We start from the raw sequence: 23959 nt of genomic DNA on the forward strand, positions 1-23959 counted from the left end.
CGCCTTCCAAATGCCCAATAAATAAATAAAATAAATGAGTTGCAATCTTCAGTGAGGCTTTGGAAAAAGTTTTACTGTTGCCAGAACACTGGGACTATCCAAGTTATTCAAAAGAAAGACATAAAAGTATTTTCTTTCTTATGCGATTCAAAGCCAAATCCACCTACTATGCTAGCCCTGGAAGGGGGCCAGGAAAGTTTGGATGTGGACAACCTAATGAATGGATTTTCGCACAATGTTTGAAAGGATGCTCAATTTATATTGGTAGGTGGGCTGCGCACTGCTTCAGATATTTTTGTAAGATGGGGGAATCTTTACCAACCCCTTTTGTCAATTGCTGAAACAAGCCCCAAACCACAGATAAGCAACCTAAAACCAAAGAAACCAAAGAAACCAAAGAGGGGTTTTTAGAAGCTGTGTTATTCAATCTGCACAAGGTCACAGTTTGATGTTGAACTGCTGGGATCTGCTTATTCCAGCTTTCTCAACTAACCTCAGAGCTTCCTCACCCTGACCCGGTGGGACCAAATAGGTTACACGCCTTCCAACACCCCTATGTTCCCTGACAGTGCCGTCCTGCTAGAGCTGCACTGCTTGACACAGCGGTGGGAGCACCGGATGACTGAGGGCTGGTATTATGTGGAGCTAGAGGCCTACTGCTATGAATGACACTTAAACCAACTGAACATTCATCGAACATCCTTGAGACTGCTTATTTATTTTTATTTATTTTGCAATGTATGTAGCGCACCAAGCCCGAAGGCATCTAGGCGCTGTTCTTGGCAGTAAACAAAGATGGTGTTACAGATTTCATACTGGTATATAAAGGTTACACAGTTACGCAAGTTACATGGTTACAAGGTTGCACAGGTGACATCAGATACAGTGGTTGTTCAGTTACTTAAACTTACTAGGTTACAGAGTTACAGTTGAAAGATGAAAAATGCAGTAGTTCTTGAGTTACATAGGTAAGGTGGTGCTCTGTAGATTGTGGCTTAGTTGAGGGGTAGGTTTGTGCAGTTATTTTAGTAACTCCTGTGCAAATAGCCATATTTTAAGGTGTTTTCTGAAGGTCCAATAAGAGGTTGATTTATTATTTATTTATTAAAATTTCTTATAGTGCGTCTTTTGCCCATGGGCCTCCAAAACGCTTACAAAGAAGACAAACATACATACAATAAAAACATTGGTGAAAAGGCAAAGCTGGTAAATGAAAAAAACGCAACCATTTAGAGCAGAAAACACAGCATAAAGGAACAATATAAAAAATCAAGAGTGACCAGAGGTTCACTATATCAGGCAGCCAAAGGGGTTAGACTACGAGTCCAAGGTTCGAGGAGCCCATGGGCAAATATTTGCATAATGTCAGGTAGAGGAGCAGGGTACTAACTCCGCACCCCACCTCAATACAATCCCTATTCCACTGGGCGTACCAATCGTCCGGTTCCATCCTGCGCAAGAACTTCAGGACGGAGCATCGAACAACCCCAGGTCTGGATCTTGCACAAAGCCAAGCAAGGACTTTATTGCAAAGAGCATCTCTGGGTTCTCTCTGCATGGGGTTCGTGACATTAGTGATAATAAAGTTCCTGTCATCAATAACCAAATCTTTAATAGTCATCTTTGGGGATTGGCATTTTAGTTTTTTTAAACGCTGAATCATTGTTAGCCTGTCAGGGCTTCGAAGGCTCACAAGGATCATCTATGCGTCCTTCCACAGGCGCAATGGTACACCCCACTGTGGGCAGAGCGGAGTAATGGAGGTACTTCATCAGGGGCAGAGCCTCGGGTCTGAAACCATCTTGAGAGACTGCTAAAATGTGCACATGGTGAGTAACCCCCATAAAGGGCAAGACTGTTTGAGATGAAGAATTCACCATACAAGGAGGTTGATGATTCATAGATAGGATATGGGCTGCTTGAAGGCCATTGGCAAGGGCATGAGCATGGTAAATCTCAGCGGAAATATCGAGAGACACTAGCCATGCATCGAAATCCTGGGAGGTATGGCAATTCGTCAGCTCTTTGAGTGTCTCCGTCCAAGACCTCCAAGGCCCTGGGAAGGATGTTATTTCAAAACCCACCAATGGGTCTGACACAGAGGCAAGGTTGGGTTTAACAGACCCCTCCACCAGGGGTAAAGATGCAGGAAGGATAGTTTGGCAAGACCCCATTACTTGCTAGGGCCAGTGGAGAAGCATGGTTAACAGTGGCCACCTCAACTACCCGACAGGGAGTTGCCAGTAGGATGGAGAAGAGCGGTTTAACACAATTAGCCGGGGATATTTGGAACTGGCTGCCCCCTGTACTGTACATAATGTTTTTTTCATGGTCCCTAGTTGCTGGGCTCCTTAAGATTTGAGCCGGCTCTAAGCCATTAGTGGGGGTTACGGAGGGCATAACACTAGAGTTCCTTGAATCAGGAAGTGCCTCAGTTCGCTTAGCGCGATCATGCCCTCTCCTACAAGAGCTAAGGATCACGACAGACACCCGATCTCTCTTATGCAGGGATGAGGTGGCTTGGGAGTAAAGCACCGGGTCCTTCAATTTCAATTTTGGCTTCATGACCGAAAAAACGGGAAGGCATTATTAATAGCAAAAAAGGTGCCCACTTAAGAAGCAGAGGCAGTTGGCAGACTTTACAGTCAAATTTAGCTGCAGCCTGGGAAAGCGACGCCAATAGACGTGCCTGCTGCTTGATGATTGTCGTAGCGGCACCGACTCAATGTACGAGCCAGAGTACAAAGGTCTACATACCCAGCGTGAGGGACAAGGACCAAAAGGCAGAGCAATCCCGCCGCCACCATACACCGCTCCAACCGTGTCTCTGCACCCTTGTTCCAGAAGTAGCCGGCACTGCAGCTACCACAGCCTCCAGTCGTGCGGCAGACCGGCACCGCGCGACCACGCCAGATTAGAGGAAATGACCCCGCAGAAACACCGCAAGCACAGAAAGCAGGGATGGTTTGTCGAGCCGCACTACCGTAATTCCAACGGACCGCCGCTTCCGACCTTAAAGCTACTGGTAAGTTGTTCCATAGTTTGGCTGCTACCACTGGAAAGCTACTGCCGCCTGCATTCTGCAGCTTGAATAGTGGGGGGATGAGGCGGTGCACAAAGGCTGAGCGTGTAGGCCTGTTGGAATATTTGGGCGTGCGTTTATCTATGAGGTATTTAGGGGCTTGCTTATGTAGCCATTTGTGGGTTAGTGAGAGTGTTTTGAAGTTGATTCTTTCTTGTATAGGTAAATAGTGAGTGTTCCGACTGATCGATGAAATGTGGGTTGTTTTTGGAATATTGAGAGCTGCTCTCAGGGCGTTATTTTGGATAACCTGCAATTTTTTGATATTCTGGGTCTTAGTGCCCGCAAAAAGGTCATTGCAGTAATCCAGTCTCAACAAGATCAGAGCTCTCGCAAGGGTGATGCAGCTGTTAGTTGAGAGGAAGGGCGTGCACGCTTTGATGCGTCCTCTGAGCATTAATTCTGTTAATTTTGTCGCTGTTTCTGCGTGAAGCCATTTCTTTTCTTCATCTGCCTCACTACCACCAAGCAAGAGACTATTGTTCCTTCCAGTGAACATCACTTCTAAATCTAGTACATTCAGAGATGAAAAGGCCTCATATCCTGCACTATTTGCTAGTAAAATTCGTAGGGTTTCGCAACGAATCCATAAGAAAAGACACTTCCCTTGGGTCTTTGAGAGATTAATATAAACAGTAATTTCTTAGATTCCAAAACACCCCCCCCTAAATTCATTAAATTGGTTAGTACCATATTTTGACTAACACTCTTTTTGCTCTTTCTGAAATTTGAAATGAATTTTTTTTCAAAACCTGTATATTTCACATTACGTGGAGCCTGCGTGTGTTTCAAGCACTGCTCTTCCTCAGGGCTCTTGAAGAACGTTTGTTATATATGTATCCACAGTTCATCTATAGTGCAGTGTACATTCCATTGATACTGGAATCCTGATCAATTCATGCTCCTTTTGAAACCTCTTGATTGTCACTGTTTATTTGCCAAGTTAACAGTCCGGTTGATCCTTCATAGTTTCTGATATCTTCTGATTCCTGTTGGTCAACACACGGAAAGACAAGGCAGACTGGCCAGAAGACTGCTTCACAGAACGAAACCTAGGAAAAACTCCAAAAACCCATGTTCTCACACACGGCACATGTAAAATATTATTCAAAATAGTATCCAAAATAATGCAAAAGTGTGATTTGCAGAAGAACAGTAATCCCTGTTACTACCTCAATCAGATCCTCACCAACTTATTGAATTTAGGGAGGAACCTTTAGAAACCAAGAAATCACTGTTCTTTTACTTATTAATCTGTTTCACATGTTTTGGCAGCTCGAATATCCTGGATTTGGCATTCCTGTATCCTGAAGCAGGTGCCTATTGTCTGTAATCCACAAGTATTCCTTCCTATGGGAGTAGATTATTATATACATTGGTAGATGCCACAGATTGCCCTGCTACTGGTCCATGAAACCTGGGATCTTTTCAGAGGAAGGGGGTTCATCCCAGGGTGTTCCCAAATGGATTCTTCTGTCAAATCAAGCCTTGCACCTTGAACGGATCAACAGAAAGTCTGGTGACTGATCCAAGGGAAAGTACTACCTGCTCGAAACTCCGCTCCAAGTTCATTCCCCCCACACATTCACAGAACCCACCCTTTTCCAGTGGAAAACACACTGCCCCAGCGCAGTCAGACCTGCCCGGTGTGTACAGAGCCCATGACCAAGACAATAAGGAAGGAGGGGACTTTCACAAAGAAGTCCTGCTCAGAAAACATATATTTGTCTTCTTTAATAAAAATCTAGTTGCTGCTACCCCCTTATACTTTTAAAAGTAACTGCATTAAAAGTGTGCGCCTTATCCCCCACACCTTAACTTAGGGAGGTGATATGGTCTTCCTGTGTCGGACATGGATATTTTGAGTCAAATATCTGGGTTCCAACAATGTCCACCTGTTTATGTGCTACTGTGATGAAGTAACTCTAGTTCAGCCGCCATTCCTACGGCCAATTTGGTTTTGTTGGAAATCTTTCCAAATTGTTTTTGGAAATGTTCTGAATGTATTGCCTTTATTTTAGATTATGAAAAATGTCTGGAACTTGAGCCAAACAACTCCGAAGCACAAAACGAACTCAAGAAAATTGATCAGGTAAGAGCTTGAAAAGAGTCCTTGTGTATATTAATGATAGATTCAGTGATTGAAGCGGTTGGGAGCGGTGCTCCTTTACTTTATTTCTATTAAGTTTTACTGTTCCTATACTTATATTTTAAAAAGAAACTGTTCTGGAATGGTTTTGTTTTAAAATAAAAGTGTAGGAAGAAGTTGAAAGTTACACTTCAGTGCACTGCTCTGAAAGTTCCCTTAAACAGCATGCACATGTGTTTGGGGGTTTGGTTTGCGCATGGAAGGTAGGCTTGGTGATGGAGTTTGTCGGAGGCAGGGCAGGCAGGTAGGGAACATAGTTCCACTACTTCTTTTTCGTACACTTCAACCACTGGCTATATTAAATTCCCACCTTGTCTTTCTATTTTCATGATTCCCACACATGCTGTAGTAAAATTGATGTTGCAATCTCCCTTGAAACAGTTTACTCTTAGATTTATTTGATCCAACTAATAAAGTTGGAAATACTTTTGGAACGAGAACAGACATGAATCAGAGGTTTGCGCTAACTGCGTCTTAATTCACTCTTTTGCATGGTCCCCATACTTCTGCATTTATCCTTCTGACCTAGTAATGACTGTGGATGTGGCGCTCACCCATTGAGGAACATAGCATGGAGCTGGTAGTCCCTTGTTTGCAGGGCCAAGCCAATGGTATATTTAGTTTAGGGCAGAGCATGGCATCTACACCCTAATTTCCTTGAGGGGTTTTGAGTGCAGAGGAAGTTAGGCTATGTTGGAGAGAATGCGCCTAAAGTGATGAAGCCCCTGATCGATACGCCCCATTGTCCAGATATACCCATTGTGAGGGGTCAGAAATGCGAGACGGACACAAAAGGGTCATTTTCACAATGTTTGCCATTTATTAAAATCAAAAAGAGTTGAGATAAAAAGCTATCTTTCCCTATCCTAACGAGAATGTCCCTACCTAGCAAACTAAATAAAGTTGACCTAGTGCCCAAAAAGCATCGGACCCTCACGCTAACACATATGAGGAATAATTGTCTGTCTCCAGTTCAACAAAACAGTGAAAAAGTTCAAACTTATAGTTTTTGAGAAAGTACTCCTTGTGACCAGGGTTGGGCTTGCTTCCCCTGGATCAATTCAGGAATACCCTTGGGAAAATTCTGATTCAACAAGTTCTGTTCAGTTCAACACAAAATGTCTTTTCCATCCACTGTGTCTTTCCGCTTGATAAAGTAAATGTCGTTCACAGACATTTGTTCAAAAAACAAAGCAATTTCTTTCCTCCACAGTATCCTTCCTGATAAGGCAAATGTCTCTTTCACAAAACACTAGTTCATAAACCAAGGCATGTGTTTTCCTCCGCGCAATGTCTTTGTCAGGATGCAAAGCAAATATTGGCATATCACAATTATTCTTCCAATGGAATACTTTTGTCCGGATAGCACAGCCAACTACCTTTGGTGATGCAACAGTTTGTCAGAATGATAAAGTTACCAATGTCTTTCCACAACACCTTTTTACAACATACACATTTCTTCAAAGCAACTGTTTCTTTCATGGTAAACTCGCCTGCTAGGACTTCCTACAAGTGATCCCTTTCCTGGTTCACTCTCCTGCCAGGAAGAAAAAATGAATACAGTTGATCTCTTCTGTTAGTGGCAATATGGGTTCCAGATTTCCTACCTGGGCTGCACGGGAAATGATGCCAGGGAGAAGGGAGGGTAAAATACAGTCGTGCTGACCTACACATTCAGAACTTCATTAATACCACAGTTCCCGCACTCAAGGTCTCCCACCCCCTCCCCTTTGGGTTTGATCTGTAATTTATCCCTCCTGGTACCTCGTGTTAAACAGGAAGAGTGTTGTTGTTGTATAAATAGTCACTCATGCATAGATCCTTTGGTGGACATTTTATGGGGGTTAGTACCTGGGGGTCTCTTGCTTATTGAGAATGCAAAGGTGTGGGGGTAGAGTCAGTGGTGTGAGGCCGGCTCGCCCTGGCTGGGTAGAGGTTAGAGGCCTTATGGCAGTTTAGTGCAGATGAATGGACCCAGCAGCACAGAGCCTGGTGTTGTCTCATGCTCTTACAGAGCACATTCTTTTAGACGATACTAAATATTCGCAACATTGGAGGGAAGAAGGGAAATGGACTTTCGTGGGAACAGGGCTTGTGCGCAGTCAGGGTGTTCGCATATAAGCTGTGCCTTGTGGAACAACGTGGGCCTGCAGTTTTATCCCTTCTGGGCCTAATACAAAATTGAGTCGCGGGTTTGCATCTAAGCACTGCATGGCCTCTACATAGTGCCCCGTAATGCGGTTTGCTCCACCCTTGTGATGCTGGAAATGCATCGGAGAGACGGGGCCTCTGTATCCTTGACCTTTGCAGCTTTTTATCGTGTGTTCTGTCGTGTTTTCCGCGCAGGAGTTCATGTAAGACTCCTGGCAGTGTAGCTCTCTCTCTTGGTTTGGTGAACAGACCCATGGGATACCCTTATTGCACCCATAGGTAGGGCAGCAACCCTGTGCCCCTAGTGTATGTTTTTGGGCACCTGTTTGTGACCCACAGAGCAGGGTACGGGCTGGTGGCAGCTACGTGTTGAATTGACTGGTGCCCTGAGCGTCCTCCATTTTGGGTTGCCCAGGCCCTGTCATTGGAATCGGTAGATTCCCGATGGAGACAAAATGGCCCCCATGGACTCTTGTCTTCCATCGCCTGTTACCTTGATCTTCCCGAAGTCCCGGGAAGCCCTGACTCTGTCCCTTCCCCCTGACTGGCTGTTGGGTGTAAGTTCCATATATGGTAGTGTGGGGAAGTGCTGACCAGACTGGCTGGAGCCTTCTCAACGACCGTATGTTGTGGGTACGCCTGTGGGTGGGACCTGGGTGAATGTAGTGTGTGACGAATATGCATTCTGTGTTGTGGGTGTCTACTATCTGGTGTTTGACACAATGACTGAGACAGCCCTGCCCGAAACCGGTATGAATGCAGTGTGGAGTGTTGAATGGCTCGGTACTTGTCCCAATACACATAACTTGTTGTGAGTGTCTGGAGAGAAGTGAATGGCCTGAATGCACTGTGTGCTTGATTGGCTGCCTGCCTGCATGAATGCCCTTCGCCGTGATTGGATGCTTGAGTGTGACCCAGCGGAATGAATGGGAGATCAACAGTATATCTGGGGACCTCTCACTGCTAGGAATCGTGTTCAGAAGCTGAAGTCCACTACGACGACTAACTGGAGTAACTGAAGCTTGACCTTGAAGCCCTGCTGGACAAGAAGAATTGCTGTTGCTCTCCTTCGCAATCTGAAAGCTGCTGTGCCTCCAAGGACTAACCCAGAGAGGACCTGGTAAGGCGCCCTCTTCCCGAGCTAAGAGGGACCATCGTGCACCAGCTGATCTTTGCCAAAGCTCCCTGGTAGACAGACCTTCGACAGGCTGCCGACCGCCGCGGAATCGCAAGGAGAAGCACCCGGACTGTTGTCTGCCACTGTCTATGACCGCTGTCGCCAACTGGAGCCGCCGTGCTCCCGTTTGCCTAAGAACTTCATTGATCCAAGGACGCTCTCGTCCGCATCGTCGCCGCTGTATCCTGCTGGAGAAGACCTGACCGTCGACCCGCCAAGGAGCATCCACCAGTGGGTTTCCCGCCACTCAAAGACCACAGAGACGCGGCGACTCGACGCCCTTGCTGGGCCACAGTTCTTCAAACTCTTTGTGGTCCAGAACTATCGACAACGAGGTGCCCCGCACGCCTCTTCCTTGCAGGACGTTTACGCTTCCCTGTCAATGAGCACCGCTAGGAATGAAGCTGCCACTTCACTGTTGTAGCTCAACCTGTTCTCCGTCGGACGTTCGACCCGTGACTCCTGCCTTAAAGGGAGGGCACTCAAGAAGGGCCGTCGATTCCCCAATGAGAAACGCTACAGCGCCAGGTACTTTGGGGTTGCAGAACTATTAGGAAGTCTAGTGTGAACAATATATGGACTGGGCTTGTATTTTTATCCTACAGGTTGCCCAATTGGGGGGATCTCCACACAGAACTGTGTCTAGTGGTACGGGGCCAGCATTCTGCCAATTGTTCAACCATCTTGCTTTCCTTCCTCTCTCTACTGCTGGTTTCCTCTTTATTGATCTGTGTGACATTTTGACCATATAGTTCATGCACTTTTATGAGATCTAATAATCGTTGTGGTACCACTTTAGAACTGTATATATTTACCATTGTTGATTTTCCGAGCACACAGTGCGTTATTGTGATATTGTATATACCTTTGAATATTAATTATATAAAGACTGTATTTTAACCAATACAGTGTGCGGACATTCCTTTGTGGGTGCTTGGGGACTACACTGTACTTAAGAACCAGCCTGCATCACCTCCTGAGAAGCTAGGCCTTGATTGCTCGACCATAGCTACCGAATAGAGAATCTTGGCTGGGGTCCTCTGTGCCTCTCCTCTACCATATAGAGACCAGAAGTACAGACACCCCCCTCTGGCGTCTTTACACTTGTATGTACACTTCTATGGTGTTCGCCTTATTTGGAAGCACCTAGGGGGGTGGGATAGACTCATTTCCATCCAACACGCTCCTTCACTCTGCAAATGGTGGCATTGGCATTTCTCATGGAGCCTGATAGTCCTCCCCAGCGCTTTATTCAACATTACCGGTGTTTGTGGGCCTCCCTTGGTAGCCTCATTACATCGGGGCCCTCCTATGTGGTTCACGGCCCCCGGGTTGGGACCTCCAAACTCGTTCCCCTGCACTGCGCCCCTTTAAGGTGCTGACACACTGGAGTAGTTGAACACACACCTTTACTCTTTCACATAACATCAGTGTACTGAACCCTCCCCTTCCGCCCATCCCGCTTCCTGTGCCTCCCGGCACCCTCCCCCACCTGACGTGATGGAGGGCACATGGCTATTATGTCTCAGAGGCGGTGCTAGGAGTCCCCAACTGGGTAGAATCAGTACCTGCCCTCACACAGGCCTAGTGGTCATTTTGGAATATTGGTGGCAAAGTCCTTCCTCTCCAGGCAGTCTTTGGTACATTTCAGCATTTGGTCCATAGGTCCTAAATAAATCCCTAAAAACTCCTGTAGTTTTCTGACACCCGGATTATTGTACAGGAAGAGTTTGCAACATATAACAAGGACATCATTTAATTTCTTTTTATGCATGTGTCCCTCGTAGCCTCTCTAAGATGAGGCCCTGCCCTGTAAGGCTTTTCTAAGCCATACATGCTAACATGCCCCTATTCCATTCGAGAGATGGCTCTCCGGGCCTGGTTTTAATTTTGCATTCTGGGCCTTGTAGTTCTGCATTTCCTCACTGTAAACCTGGGCCTACAAATGCCAGAATGCAGTGTTTAAACCGGAACTGGGCTAGCATCTCCCGAATGGTGGCATGTTGGCACGTATGTGAGTGCCCATTGCAGAGGTCTGTCTTTAGTTGCAGGTCATAGATTTACCGCTCGGAAGGGCCGACTTAGCTTTCATTCTTTCGCGGTTGCTAAATTAAAGTGTATTTTTTATTTATTTTAAATTGAGTTATAAGATGCCTGCAGTGACACCAGTAATTTCGTGGAGCAATATGTAGGGTGAAGGGAAAGACCAAAGTCAGTAACATGCTCCGGGTCAATAATAGGGGGGATAAGTGCCATGAGTGCACCCGCAAGTGCCTGAATAGAACAAGGTGGTTGGGGTAATTAGAGCATTGTGGTTAATAAGTGCAGGAGCGAAGAGAGGGGGATAAGTGCCAGGAGTGTACCCGCAAGTGCCTGAATAGAACAAGGTATTTGGGTAAGTAGAGCATTGTGGTTAATAAGTGCAGGAGCGAAGAGAGGGGGATAAGTGCCAGGAGTGTACCCGCAAGTGCCTGAATAGAACAAGGTATTTGGGTAAGTAGAGCATTGTGGTTAATAAGTGCAGGAGCGAAGAGAGGGGGATAAGTGCCAGGAGTGTACCCGCAAGTGCCTGAATAGAACAAGGTATTTGGGTAAGTAGAGCATTGTGGTTAATAAGTGCAGGAGCGAAGAGCGGGGGATAAGTGCCAGGAGTGTACCCGCAAGTGCCTGAATAGAACAAGGTATTTGGGTAAGTAGAGCATTGTGGTTAATAAGTGCAGGAGCGAAGAGAGGGGGATAAGTGCCAGGAGTGTACCCGCAAGTGCCTGAATAGAACAAGGTATTTGGGTAAGTAGAGCATTGTGGTTAATAAGTGCAGGAGCGAAGAGAGGGGTATAAGTGCCAGGAGTGTACCCGCAAGTGCCTGACCTAGAACAAGGCATTTGGGAAAGTAGAGCATTGTGGTTAATAAGTGCAGGAGCGAAGAGCGGGGGATAAGTCCAGGAGTGTACCCGCAAGTGCCTGAATAGAACAAGGTATTTGGGTAAGTAGAGCATTGTGGTAAATAAGTGCAGGAGCAAAGAGAGGGGTATAAGTGCCAGGAGTGTACCCGCAAGTGCCTGACCTAGAACAAGGCATTTGGGAAAGTAGAGCATTGTGGTTAATAAGTGCAGGAGCGAAGAGAGGGGTATAAGTGCCAGGAGTGTACTCACAAGTGCCTGACCTAGAACAAGGCATTTGGGAAAGTAGAGCATTGTGGTTAATAAGTGCAGGAGCAAAGAGCGGGGGATAAGTGCCAGGAGTGTACTCACAAGTGCCTGACCTAGAACAAGGCATTTGGGAAAGTAGAGCATTGTGGTTAATAAGTGCAGGAGCGAAGAGAGGGGTATAAGTGCCAGGAGTGTACCCGCAAGTGCCTGAATAGAACAAGGTGGTTGGGGTAATTAGAGCATTGTGGTTAATAAGTGCAGGAGCGAAGAGAGGGGTATAAGTGCCAGGAGTGTACCCGCAAGTGCCTGAATAGAACAAGGTATTTGGGAAAGTAGAGCATTGTGGTTAATAAGTGCAGGAGCGAAGAGAGGGGTATAAGTGCCAGGAGTGTACTCACAAGTGCCTGACCTAGAACAAGGCATTTGGGAAAGTAGAGCATTGTGGTTAATAAGTGCGGGAGCGAAGAGAGGGGGATAAGTGCCATGAGTGCACCCGCAAGTGCCTGAATAGAACAAGGTGGTTGGGGTAATTAGAGCATTGTGGTTAATAAGTGCGGGAGCGAAGAGAGGGGGATAAGTGCCATGAGTGCACCCGCAAGTGCCTCAATAGAACAAGGTATTTGGGTAAGTAGAGCATTGTGGTTAATAAGTGCAGGAGCGAAGAGAGGGGGATAAGTGCCAGGAGTGTACCCGCAAGTGCCTGAATAGAACAAGGTATTTGGGTAAGTAGAGCATTGTGGTTAATAAGTGCAGGAGCGAAGAGAGGGGTATAAGTGCCAGGAGTGTACCCGCAAGTGCCTGACCTAGAACAAGGCATTTGGGAAAGTAGAGCATTGTGGTTAATAAGTGCAGGAGCGAAGAGCGGGGGATAAGTCCAGGAGTGTACCCGCAAGTGCCTGAATAGAACAAGGTATTTGGGTAAGTAGAGCATTGTGGTAAATAAGTGCAGGAGCAAAGAGAGGGGTATAAGTGCCAGGAGTGTACCCGCAAGTGCCTGACCTAGAACAAGGCATTTGGGAAAGTAGAGCATTGTGGTTAATAAGTGCAGGAGCGAAGAGAGGGGTATAAGTGCCAGGAGTGTACTCACAAGTGCCTGACCTAGAACAAGGCATTTGGGAAAGTAGAGCATTGTGGTTAATAAGTGCAGGAGCAAAGAGCGGGGGATAAGTGCCAGGAGTGTACTCACAAGTGCCTGACCTAGAACAAGGCATTTGGGAAAGTAGAGCATTGTGGTTAATAAGTGCAGGAGCGAAGAGAGGGGTATAAGTGCCAGGAGTGTACCCGCAAGTGCCTGAATAGAACAAGGTGGTTGGGGTAATTAGAGCATTGTGGTTAATAAGTGCAGGAGCGAAGAGAGGGGTATAAGTGCCAGGAGTGTACCCGCAAGTGCCTGAATAGAACAAGGTATTTGGGAAAGTAGAGCATTGTGGTTAATAAGTGCAGGAGCGAAGAGAGGGGTATAAGTGCCAGGAGTGTACTCACAAGTGCCTGACCTAGAACAAGGCATTTGGGAAAGTAGAGCATTGTGGTTAATAAGTGCGGGAGCGAAGAGAGGGGGATAAGTGCCATGAGTGCACCCGCAAGTGCCTGAATAGAACAAGGTGGTTGGGGTAATTAGAGCATTGTGGTTAATAAGTGCGGGAGCGAAGAGAGGGGGATAAGTGCCATGAGTGCACCCGCAAGTGCCTGAATAGAACAAGGTATTTGGGTAAGTAGAGCATTGTGGTTAATAAGTGCAGGAGCGAAGAGAGGGGGATAAGTGCCAGGAGTGTACCCGCAAGTGCCTGAATAGAACAAGGTATTTGGGTAAGTAGAGCATTGTGGTTAATAAGTGCAGGAGCGAAGAGAGGGGTATAAGTGCCAGGAGTGTACCCGCAAGTGCCTGACCTAGAACAAGGCATTTGGGAAAGTAGAGCATTGTGGTTAATAAGTGCAGGAGCGAAGAGCGGGGGATAAGTCCAGGAGTGTACCCGCAAGTGCCTGAATAGAACAAGGTATTTGGGTAAGTAGAGCATTGTGGTAAATAAGTGCAGGAGCAAAGAGAGGGGTATAAGTGCCAGGAGTGTACCCGCAAGTGCCTGACCTAGAACAAGGCATTTGGGAAAGTAGAGCATTGTGGTTAATAAGTGCAGGAGCGAAGAGAGGGGTATAAGTGCCAGGAGTGTACTCACAAGTGCCTGACCTAGAACAAGGCATTTGGGAAAGTAGAGCATTGTGGTTAATAAGTGCAGGAGCAAAGAGCGGGGGATAAGTGCCAGGAGTGTACTCACAAGTGCCTGACCTAGAACAAGGCATTTGGGAAAGTAGAGCATTGTGGTTAATAAGTGCAGGAGCGAAGAGAGGGGTATAAGTGCCAGGAGTGTACCCGCAAGTGCCTGAATAGAACAAGGTGGTTGGGGTAATTAGAGCATTGTGGTTAATAAGTGCAGGAGCGAAGAGAGGGGTATAAGTGCCAGGAGTGTACCCGCAAGTGCCTGAATAGAACAAGGTATTTGGGAAAGTAGAGCATTGTGGTTAATAAGTGCAGGAGCGAAGAGAGGGGTATAAGTGCCAGGAGTGTACTCACAAGTGCCTGACCTAGAACAAGGCATTTGGGAAAGTAGAGCATTGTGGTTAATAAGTGCGGGAGCGAAGAGAGGGGGATAAGTGCCATGAGTGCACCCGCAAGTGCCTGAATAGAACAAGGTGGTTGGGGTAATTAGAGCATTGTGGTTAATAAGTGCGGGAGCGAAGAGAGGGGGATAAGTGCCATGAGTGCACCCGCAAGTGCCTGAATAGAACAAGGTATTTGGGTAAGTAGAGCATTGTGGTTAATAAGTGCAGGAGCGAAGAGAGGGGGATAAGTGCCAGGAGTGTACCCGCAAGTGCCTGAATAGAACAAGGTATTTGGGTAAGTAGAGCATTGTGGTTAATAAGTGCAGGAGCGAAGAGAGGGGTATAAGTGCCAGGAGTGTACCCGCAAGTGCCTGACCTAGAACAAGGCATTTGGGAAAGTAGAGCATTGTGGTTAATAAGTGCAGGAGCGAAGAGCGGGGGATAAGTCCAGGAGTGTACCCGCAAGTGCCTGAATAGAACAAGGTATTTGGGTAAGTAGAGCATTGTGGTAAATAAGTGCAGGAGCAAAGAGAGGGGTATAAGTGCCAGGAGTGTACCCGCAAGTGCCTGACCTAGAACAAGGCATTTGGGAAAGTAGAGCATTGTGGTTAATAAGTGCAGGAGCGAAGAGAGGGGTATAAGTGCCAGGAGTGTACTCACAAGTGCCTGACCTAGAACAAGGCATTTGGGAAAGTAGAGCATTGTGGTTAATAAGTGCAGGAGCAAAGAGCGGGGGATAAGTGCCAGGAGTGTACTCACAAGTGCCTGACCTAGAACAAGGCATTTGGGAAAGTAGAGCATTGTGGTTAATAAGTGCAGGAGCGAAGAGAGGGGTATAAGTGCCAGGAGTGTACCCGCAAGTGCCTGAATAGAACAAGGTGGTTGGGGTAATTAGAGCATTGTGGTTAATAAGTGCAGGAGCGAAGAGAGGGGTATAAGTGCCAGGAGTGTACCCGCAAGTGCCTGAATAGAACAAGGCATTTGGGAAAGTAGAGCATTGTGGTTAATAAGTGCGGGAGCGAAGAGAGGGGGATAAGTGCCATGAGTGCACCCGCAAGTGCCTGAATAGAACAAGGTGGTTGGGGTAATTAGAGCATTGTGGTTAATAAGTGCAACACAGCATGATGTAAGTATCATCTTCAGACACATTGGAATGATTTACAAGTAGGGGGAGTTTCCCAAAGATGTCCAGTGGGAGGAGCTGCAGATGTCTGCCTTTTAGTAGTGGATGTATTAAGGTGCAACTGCAGTACAGTCGCTACAGAGCTCCCTAAGTGGAGGGGTGTAGAAAAGGGGCAGGGAAATGAGAAAGTGGGGAACAGAAAATGGAGCGTGCCATTAATGCCTTTTCTACACCCCACCATTTAGGGAGGATCCAAAAAATGCCTGTACATATTTGTTTGAGTTAATGAATGCGTTCACATTAGTTGTACATGAAAGCTGCCTTTTCAAAGGTGTTCAATACATCGACCACCCCCACGCGCACAGACACACAGCTAGGTCTGTCCCTCCGACTAAGCACTGATTGTGATTTTGTGTTTGAATAGGCCAAGGCGCTGCAGGAATCCAATCAGTGCAAGCAGCCCGCAAAAGAGTCCAGAAGACCCGAAGTCTCTGAAGAAGAGAAGAAGCGCATTGCAGAGCAGCAGCTCAGGCAGCAGGCCATCGCCGACAAAGACCTGGTAAATATATGATCTAGACCGCAACCGTCTTCAGCTGTGCCAGGGAGCTTGCCCTGAAGCCATCAGATGCGCGCTTCAGAAGTCTGTCCATCAAGTTAGTCCACTATTTCATTATTTTAATTTTTTATTGTTTTATTGGTTAATTTGATAAATTTTTTTAACCTTTAACACTGTCACATTCCAATTCCATATCTATTTATCATTTACGTATGACTATTGTCCATTTTCCTATATCATTAGCAATGTCCATTTTCAAGATCCATTTGTTTCATCTAGGCACGGTTCCTCTCTCTCCACCTGCCCCATATCCAGGGATTGCACATATTTTAGGGCATCGATTGTCCACCCTACTTTATCTGCTGTCAATAGCCCCTCCCAATATTCTTCCTCCATCTCTGGGAGTAGCCCCATCACATATTCCCTCATTGCCATCGCTCGTTGCGCCCCCAAGGCAGGGCAGTTTAACATCACATGCCTGATGGTCTCCAGCAAATTTTTGTCTTTGCAAAACCTACAATACGCTTCCTTCTTTGGGATCTGCTTTCTCCTTAGTTTAACTTCTCTTGAGCGCCAACTGTTTACTCTGCATCTCATCAGAAGGTCCCTATAGTGATATGATGGACATTTCTTCAAGTAAGGGGGGAGGTTAGTCAATGTTTTCCTTTCCCTTCTGATGTTATGGCAGGACTCTTTTTCATTTTTTCGCTTCCTGAGTATCATCCCAGTCCTTTTCCTGGAGGTTTCTTTTTGCTTTATTTGGATTTAAATTCAATAGGTCACAGGTAATGCTCTGGTGATCTAGAAAGCTTTTACATTTCCTCTTCCAGGCTTGTAATATTTTCTCTTTCTACCAGCCCAGGGTGCACTAAGATTTCAAAAGGTGCTGGAGGCCGACACAGGATATGTTTCCTGTAGATAGAAAGAGTTTTACACATTACTATGGAAGCAAGCGTTTGCAGCCTTAACTCGTGTTTTATGATATCCACTGAAAGGGAGTTTGGTAATTTCAGGATCTTTCGCCAGAAATATGCTTCACAGACTCGCCATGTTTCCCAGCTGAGGTCCAGTAAATCCTCTGATCCATAGGTAAGGACTGCTACCACCTTTTGCTTATAAAAGGTTAAGATAGGGGTGTTAGGGAGAATTCTCTCTTTAGGCTGAATTTCCTAACCTAGTGAGTCCCCCAGCAGCTTTGCTGGATTTCTGGAGTTTGTTTTTTCTCCTGCCAAGAGTGAGACTCTTTTTCTCCCACTCTTGGACATGATTTATGGTGTTCCTTTGACTGTTTGTGTTTTATGGGCTATGGGGTCCTTTACTCCATAGGGTCTCATGTGGTTTTACTATGTGTGTTACACAGCACCCTCCGTGCAGTAACACAGGGGTGTCATAGTGACACCCCACCATAGACTCCATACCCTGGGACTGACTACTGTCTCCCAGGGCATGTAAAGTCACCATTGGCTTTACTAGTCCCAAATTATTAACAGAAACCAGTACAAACCATCATATTGTGGACGTACTGGTCGGGGCAATTCGATTGCCCCGGGGTCTGTTAATCGAGGGGGCACGTCTCCGTCCCCCCTGATCGAGTTTTGGCTGGTGGCAGTGGATACTACTTTTTATATTCAACCGCGAATATTTCCCTATGGGATTTTCCCATTGTTCGAGGCTACCAACTTTAATTATTTAATTCTCATAGCCTCGAACATACCGCCGGTTTATTTATTTAATATTAATTCGCTGGTTGGTATTTTTTGCCAGGACTCGATTCTAAAATGGCGTTTGTGTTCTCTTCTGTGACTCCAACCCAAGTCGAGCCCTTTGTTCCACTTTTTGGCGGGCTTCTCCACAGAAGCCTCCAAAAGTGGTGCCACTCTGTCTGGGTACCACAGGCGGTGTGGGAGGGGGTTTAGGCACCCTGGACTGAGTTACCTTGGTAACTCAGTCGCACTCTTGTGTGATTGGCCGGCTCACCACTTAGCATGTTTGACAGCTAGGCTGAGTGAATGGGGGTATGCTGCATAAAAGCAGGGCTTTGGGGACTGAAACTTCAGAAGTCGCCACAGGACCTGAGAATCCGACAATGGAGAAGCGGAGCCGACCTACCACAACGACACCACCGGTTGAGCCCTGCGCAACCGACTCACCACTTCCCGACGACAGAGAAGATCTCCCGGCTGGAGAGGCTGCTTCCCCTGACTGGTGGGCACAACCAGTTTACCTTCTTCTCTTCGCACCCCAGACCGGTCTGTGGTCGAATTGCCCGTGCCAAGCACCCCGGCAACTGGATAGCCACTCACCACTGGACCGCGAACTAAAGGACCGCTCCTTTTACCTGAGAAACTCTGCGGCTGGTTTCTTCCCTGGCAGTGCAACGGACTCCTGTCTTCCTCCTCGACGAGATGCTCTCTTCCCCCGGACGAAGCACCGACTTGCATCCGCTGCCAGGAACAACTTCCCCCGCTGGAGCGTTCTCACCACTTTAAGGTACCGTGTCCGCCAGGCCTCCCTTTCTAAAGATTGCTACAAGGTAATAATAACCCCTTAACCTTCTGGACTGGGCAGGCCTCCTTGACCCTCTAACTGGTCCCTTTCTTTGGTCCAACTCCTTTTTGAACCATTACAAGACTTTTGTGCACTGCAACCGTGTGACCTTGGACACATTTCGTTTTGATCCTCGTAAAGCGGATCCGGCCTACTGACTCTGAATTCACTGTGTTACTTTGCCTTCCTCTCTTGTTGTGTTCGTGAAAAAGTGTTGGGATCTGTTTCAATTTATTTCTCTGCTTTTCTCTCCCTTTTTAAAACAAATTATTAGAGTGCCATCTACATTAAGCGCTCACCGCTGTCTGAAAATAAGTGGGGCTTTATTTAAGACTTGTCTGATATTCTTTTAAGGGAGTGTATATCTTTTAGTGACCATGTTTTTGAATTGCTTACTATTAGTGCCTGTGTGTTTTTCTAGATGTGGTTTTAAATAAATAATTATATCTCTTTTACACCAAGCCCTGGTCAGTGTTTACTTGTTCTATTGTGTTCTCTTGACCTATTGTGAATACTCTGTATACTGCCTAACTCTTCTTGAGGGAAGTCTGACTGCTCAGCCACAGCTACCAAGTGAATCTGTGTGGTACAGACTGCTACCAAGTGGGTTTACTGCCAAACACCTGTAGTCCTAAATCTTTTGCAGTGATCCCAGAGGGAACTGCACAGGTTTCTGCCTAACAAGGGGTCATGGAGTATTTCCCATATCTTCGATTTAATACTTGCCGCTGGTGTGTTAAGGTCACTAATCTCTGCCAGATCAAGGCGTATTGTCCGTCTTCATTACTGTTCTTATTTATCCTCACTCCTGGGTATATTGTTGTTTCCACCACTTACAATTGTTGATTGTCAATAGTGCAGGTAAACATTTTCTTTTCCCCTTTCTTTCCACAGCTTGATTTCATTACCATTATCTTTCATTTTTGTATGTTGATCTTCATACTATTTTCTGTTTGATATTTTTTTAAATGCCGTTATCTGTCGCTGAAGACCTATAGCCATCTGATTGATGAAAAGTACACCGTGAGCGTATAGTGTCCATGGCACTTCTGTTCCATCAATCTTTGGCGCAAATGCTCGTACCGTGCCTTGTGAGGTTTTCATATCTGCCATGTATAGGATAAACAGGAAGGGTGCTAATGCGCAACCCTGCTTTATCCCTCTAAAGTTCTGTATCTTTGCCGTTACTGTGCCCTTTGCAGTAGTCTTTACCTGTATAGTGGTGTTCATGTATAGAGCTTGAATAGCTTCTAACAAATCTTCTGGGCATCCCCAGCTTTTCATCCTTGTCCACAGTCGGTCGCGGTTTATTCCATCGAATGCCTGCTCAAGGTCTATGAAGCCCAGATAGATATTTTGTTTGGTCTCTAGAGCCCTAGCTTTCAGAAGATTGAGCAAGAACAAGTTCAGGGATGTGCGTACACCACTAATAAAGGCAGTTTGTCGTTTGTCCAAGATATCTGCCTTTAGGGCCCATGTTTTCAGATCTTGTAACAGGAGGGAGGCAAATAATTTGCCAATTGAATCCAAAAGGGCGATTGGCCTGTAGTTTCTTGGATCGCCTCTATCCCCCTTTTTGTAGATTGGCACAATAAAAGGATGCTGGGATAGATCATGTTTTTCTTATTTGTTGGAACAGTGATAGTATTAGATCCGTCCATTCTTCGCAATTTGCCTTAAGAATCTGGTTTGAGATGCCATCGGGCCCTGCCGCCCTTGAGGAACTCATTTTTTTAATCAACCCTGAGATGTCTTCTCGATCAAATTCAGTAGACCATGGCTTTGGTTTATGCCCTTTTTTTCTCCTTGGTTGTCTGTTTTCTCTTGGAACAAAGCTGTGTTATGTTTTATCCATTTCTCTTCCGAGACTTGGTTGACAGAGTTATTTATTATATCCCACAGGCTCCTTGCATTGGCTGTTTCGACAGCAGCTAACATTTCTCTGCATCTCCCTGGGCTCTTTGTAGTCTTATGGAACTGAGCCAGTTCTTATGTTTGTCGACATTTCCTTAGTTGTTCCTCTTTCTCAGAGTTGTTCTTTTTTATTTGTGGGAGTTCTGCTCTAAATGTCTTTCTTTTAACGACCAGGATCTCGTCATAAGCGTGCTTTCTTCGTGCTTTCTTGTAATCACTTTCATCCTGCCTGGATCGTGTTTCACCTCAAAATCCTTCAGAAACCATCTATATTCAACTGCATTCTGGTTTTCCAATGTATAGTTATCCTATTACCCCACACATTTCGATATACATTGGTTTTTGAGTTTTAGTCTGTTTCTGCCCCATGATACTTCCGTAAGGCCGATTTTCATTATGTGGGCTTTTCTTATTTTCCATGATAATTAATTTTCCAATAAGTTATGGTCACTATGCATTTGCTTCCTGATCGTGAAGGAATTTATCCACTGTATGGTGTTACTTGCTACGAAGCAATAGTCCAAACAAGCTCCGCTCCTTCCACAAGTCCATGTGTTTGCCCCCTTCAGATCGCCTCTGATATGGCTATTCAGCATGTTCATGTCACAAACTCTCATTTCCTCCATCCATCTCCTTTACTTCCCTACAAGATATTAGTACTTTTTTCTTTCCTTCCTTGTTCAATAGTTTGATATTGAGATCGCCACAGACCATGATGAATTGCTCTTTGTCCTCCATTATGGACTTATCAATCGCCTCCATGATATGTCTTTATATCCGTTTTGGTCATATTTTCACTCCAATATGTATTAATTATGAGCAACTTTGTTGGCCCTTCTTTGGGTTCGTTGTGATTTCTTTTATTTTCAAGATCTGTACAAATGGATTCGGGATTTGATGTTCTACAACCTGCAGATCACTGTCACAGCTCCCTCCTATTTATCTGACACGATAGGTAGATACCAATCCACAAGACCTAGAAGAGCACAATACACGAACCAACTAGCAATACCTCGCATCAACAGAACCAAAGCAGGAGGTATAGGCTTCCCTTTCCTTGCACCTAAACTCTGGAATTCCCTTCCTACTGACCTCAGAGCTGACACATCTCTATTCTCCTTCCGAAAAAAGCTTAAAACTGCCCTATTCAACTAAACACGATTTCATGTACTCCTGCTGCTATGGCACATCTGCAAAAAAGTATATCTACTTGAACTGTATGTAACTAAGTAAGCAACTCTGTAACTAGCGCCACGATGCCTTCGGTCTGTTGTGCGCTCAACAAATGTGAATAAATAAATAAAATAAATAAATATCTTCTTCAGGCTCAGCAGGCCTGCAAAAGGTCTACCCTTTGGTCCCTTTCGTGCCGGGTTTATATAAACCTCATATCCCTCGCACATTAAGGTCTTCCTCAGCCATGATTCCTGCATACATATGATGTTGTATTGGCCCAAGAAGTTGCTTTCGCCAGAGAATAAATGCTTAAACCTTCTGGTGTTCCATGAGGCACAGAGGATGTTTTTTGAGTTCTCTTCTTCGGTCTATTGGTTTTTCTTTGAGGTTAAGGCATTCGCCATCCAAGATTAGTCATCGTCCTTCTTGCAGCTCACTTTTGATGCAGTATGATTTTTGGAGGACTTTCCTGAGTTATCAACAGTAAACCTTAGTTTTCTTACAAGGGCTTCATCAAAGGATGCCCCCTTTTGTTGTAGGCTGCTTGATGATCGCCCACTGGACTTAACTTTCTGTGATTCCTTGGGGTGATATTCACTCTTTTCCGTTTTTGAGGTTTCCCTTCTTTGTTTTAATGGTGATCTTTTTTGATTCTCTCTCTGCTCCTTAACATCATCCCTCTTTAGTTCAGATCTTTTTATTTTTATTTCTGGTTCATTTCTGTCTTCACCTTTTTGATTTGCTCAGGTCTTTCCTCTTCATTTCTTTCTTTTTCTTGCACTCTCCTTCCCTCCCTGCTGTTATTTCTAACTCTCCAATCCGGATCACTTAGTCGATAGCCCATTTTCAAGAGTCTATCAGAGGCTTCCATCAGCGTCTGCTTAATCCTATTTGTTTTTAGATGGAGTCATACTTGGTCAAGCCGGTCTTCATTTACAAATTCAACTATTTTTATATTGTCCGTTGAGATGTTCCGCAGCATTGGGATTTGATTGAATAGTGTTGACATATTTCCTATTCAATAGGGCACGTTTAGGGCCCTTCGATGTTATTCCAAGCTTAAGGTTCCATACTTTTTTAAATTTGTTACTGGTTACGTTCAATGCAGTAGATTATTTTCTTAAGTCACTTCTATTTCGTTCCTCATTATTGTGTTTTGTTTGTTTTTGGGGTGACTTTTCCCTCACGTTTTTCTTTCCCTTTTCTTCTTGTATGTATTGCTTCCTTTTTTCTTCCAACGGTTTGAAGGGTGCTTCTCCTTGCTTGTCCTTTAAACTTTTTCTTTCCTTTGGAGGTTCTGCCTTTTTTTGAACTCGAGTTTCTGGGAACTTTAACACCTCACCAGGTTTTTTTCTTAAACTTTTCTGTACCAATGACTCTTCGGATCGGTCAGGCAAAAAGTCCTTTTCCTTGTCCCCTATGTCTTGCCAATCTGATAGACTAATATTGTCCCATTCTTCATCTTCCTTATTTTTTTACATAACTTCTATCAGATCACTTAGACAGCCATTGGACTCGTCATCTGAACAATTCACTTGCTCTGGTTCTGTTTCTTCTATTGAATTTTTTTCCATGTTTTCAGGGGACACCGTAATATCAGCAAGTTTCAATTCTCTCCTCAGTTTTTTTGCACAGTGCAAACTTTCTCTTCGGGGTAGCGTTCTAATGTTTCTCAGGAAAGCTCTGGAGCCATTCACTTTCCCCTTTGCCGCTTGGTTCTTTGACTTTTTTTCCCCTTTTCGGTTCCTTCTCGTCCTGTCGTTCATCATTTTGTAGTTCTTGAACTGAAAGGGGCGCCGGCGCATTTCTCCCAGCAAAGATTGAGTAGTTTGATTTTAATGGAGGTTCTCCATTCTTCACGTCTTGGTGGATCGAAGGGATTGGTTGGCTTAAACCGCTACTGACACCTCTTTTAGTCGATTTTGGAACTTCACCATTGCCCAATTTCATTGGGCCATTTCCTGATTTCGTCTCCTTTGCCTGGTTGCTAGATGGACTATCCATTTTGCACATATTCCTCATCCACTTGCAGTCCTCTAATACTGCATCCATCAATAGTGATTTATCATTTGCGTCTTTTCTTGCTAAATCACGAAGTCGATTTTATCAGGTATTTGTTAAATCCGACTCTTTATCCATTCTTTTTTCCAGTCTCTTTAAGGAATCTTCCATTTCCCTTATCTGCTCTTTAATGTGTAGATTTGTCTGAGCTACCTACTGAAGGGAATCGTTTACCGTCTCGTATAATTTGAGGAATGGAGCAATGGAAATAGTTAGCGAAGCCATGATTACATTTTGAAAATGGACGTTGTCTTTATTTCTTTCTGTTTTGCAAGAATC

At 45.3% G+C, this 23959-nt stretch overlaps 1 protein-coding gene across 4 annotated transcripts in view; it reads left to right on the forward strand.

Moving 5' to 3' along the window:
* The window catches only part of RPAP3 (RNA polymerase II associated protein 3), a 280511-nt gene that overhangs the window by 85146 nt on the left and 171406 nt on the right, over window positions 1-23959 (forward strand). For all 4 annotated transcript variants that reach the window (XM_069629862.1, XM_069629864.1, XM_069629863.1 and 1 more), the window contains exons 7-8: window positions 5104-5174; window positions 15851-15985. In XM_069629862.1, coding sequence (XP_069485963.1) covers window positions 5104-5174; window positions 15851-15985 — 206 coding nt within the window. The remainder of the gene's footprint in view (window positions 1-5103; window positions 5175-15850; window positions 15986-23959) is intronic.

Source organism: Ambystoma mexicanum, chromosome 12, assembly GCF_040938575.1.
Source record: "Ambystoma mexicanum isolate Mex_15411 chromosome 12, UKY_AmexF1_1, whole genome shotgun sequence".
NCBI lineage: Eukaryota > Metazoa > Chordata > Amphibia > Caudata > Ambystomatidae > Ambystoma > Ambystoma mexicanum.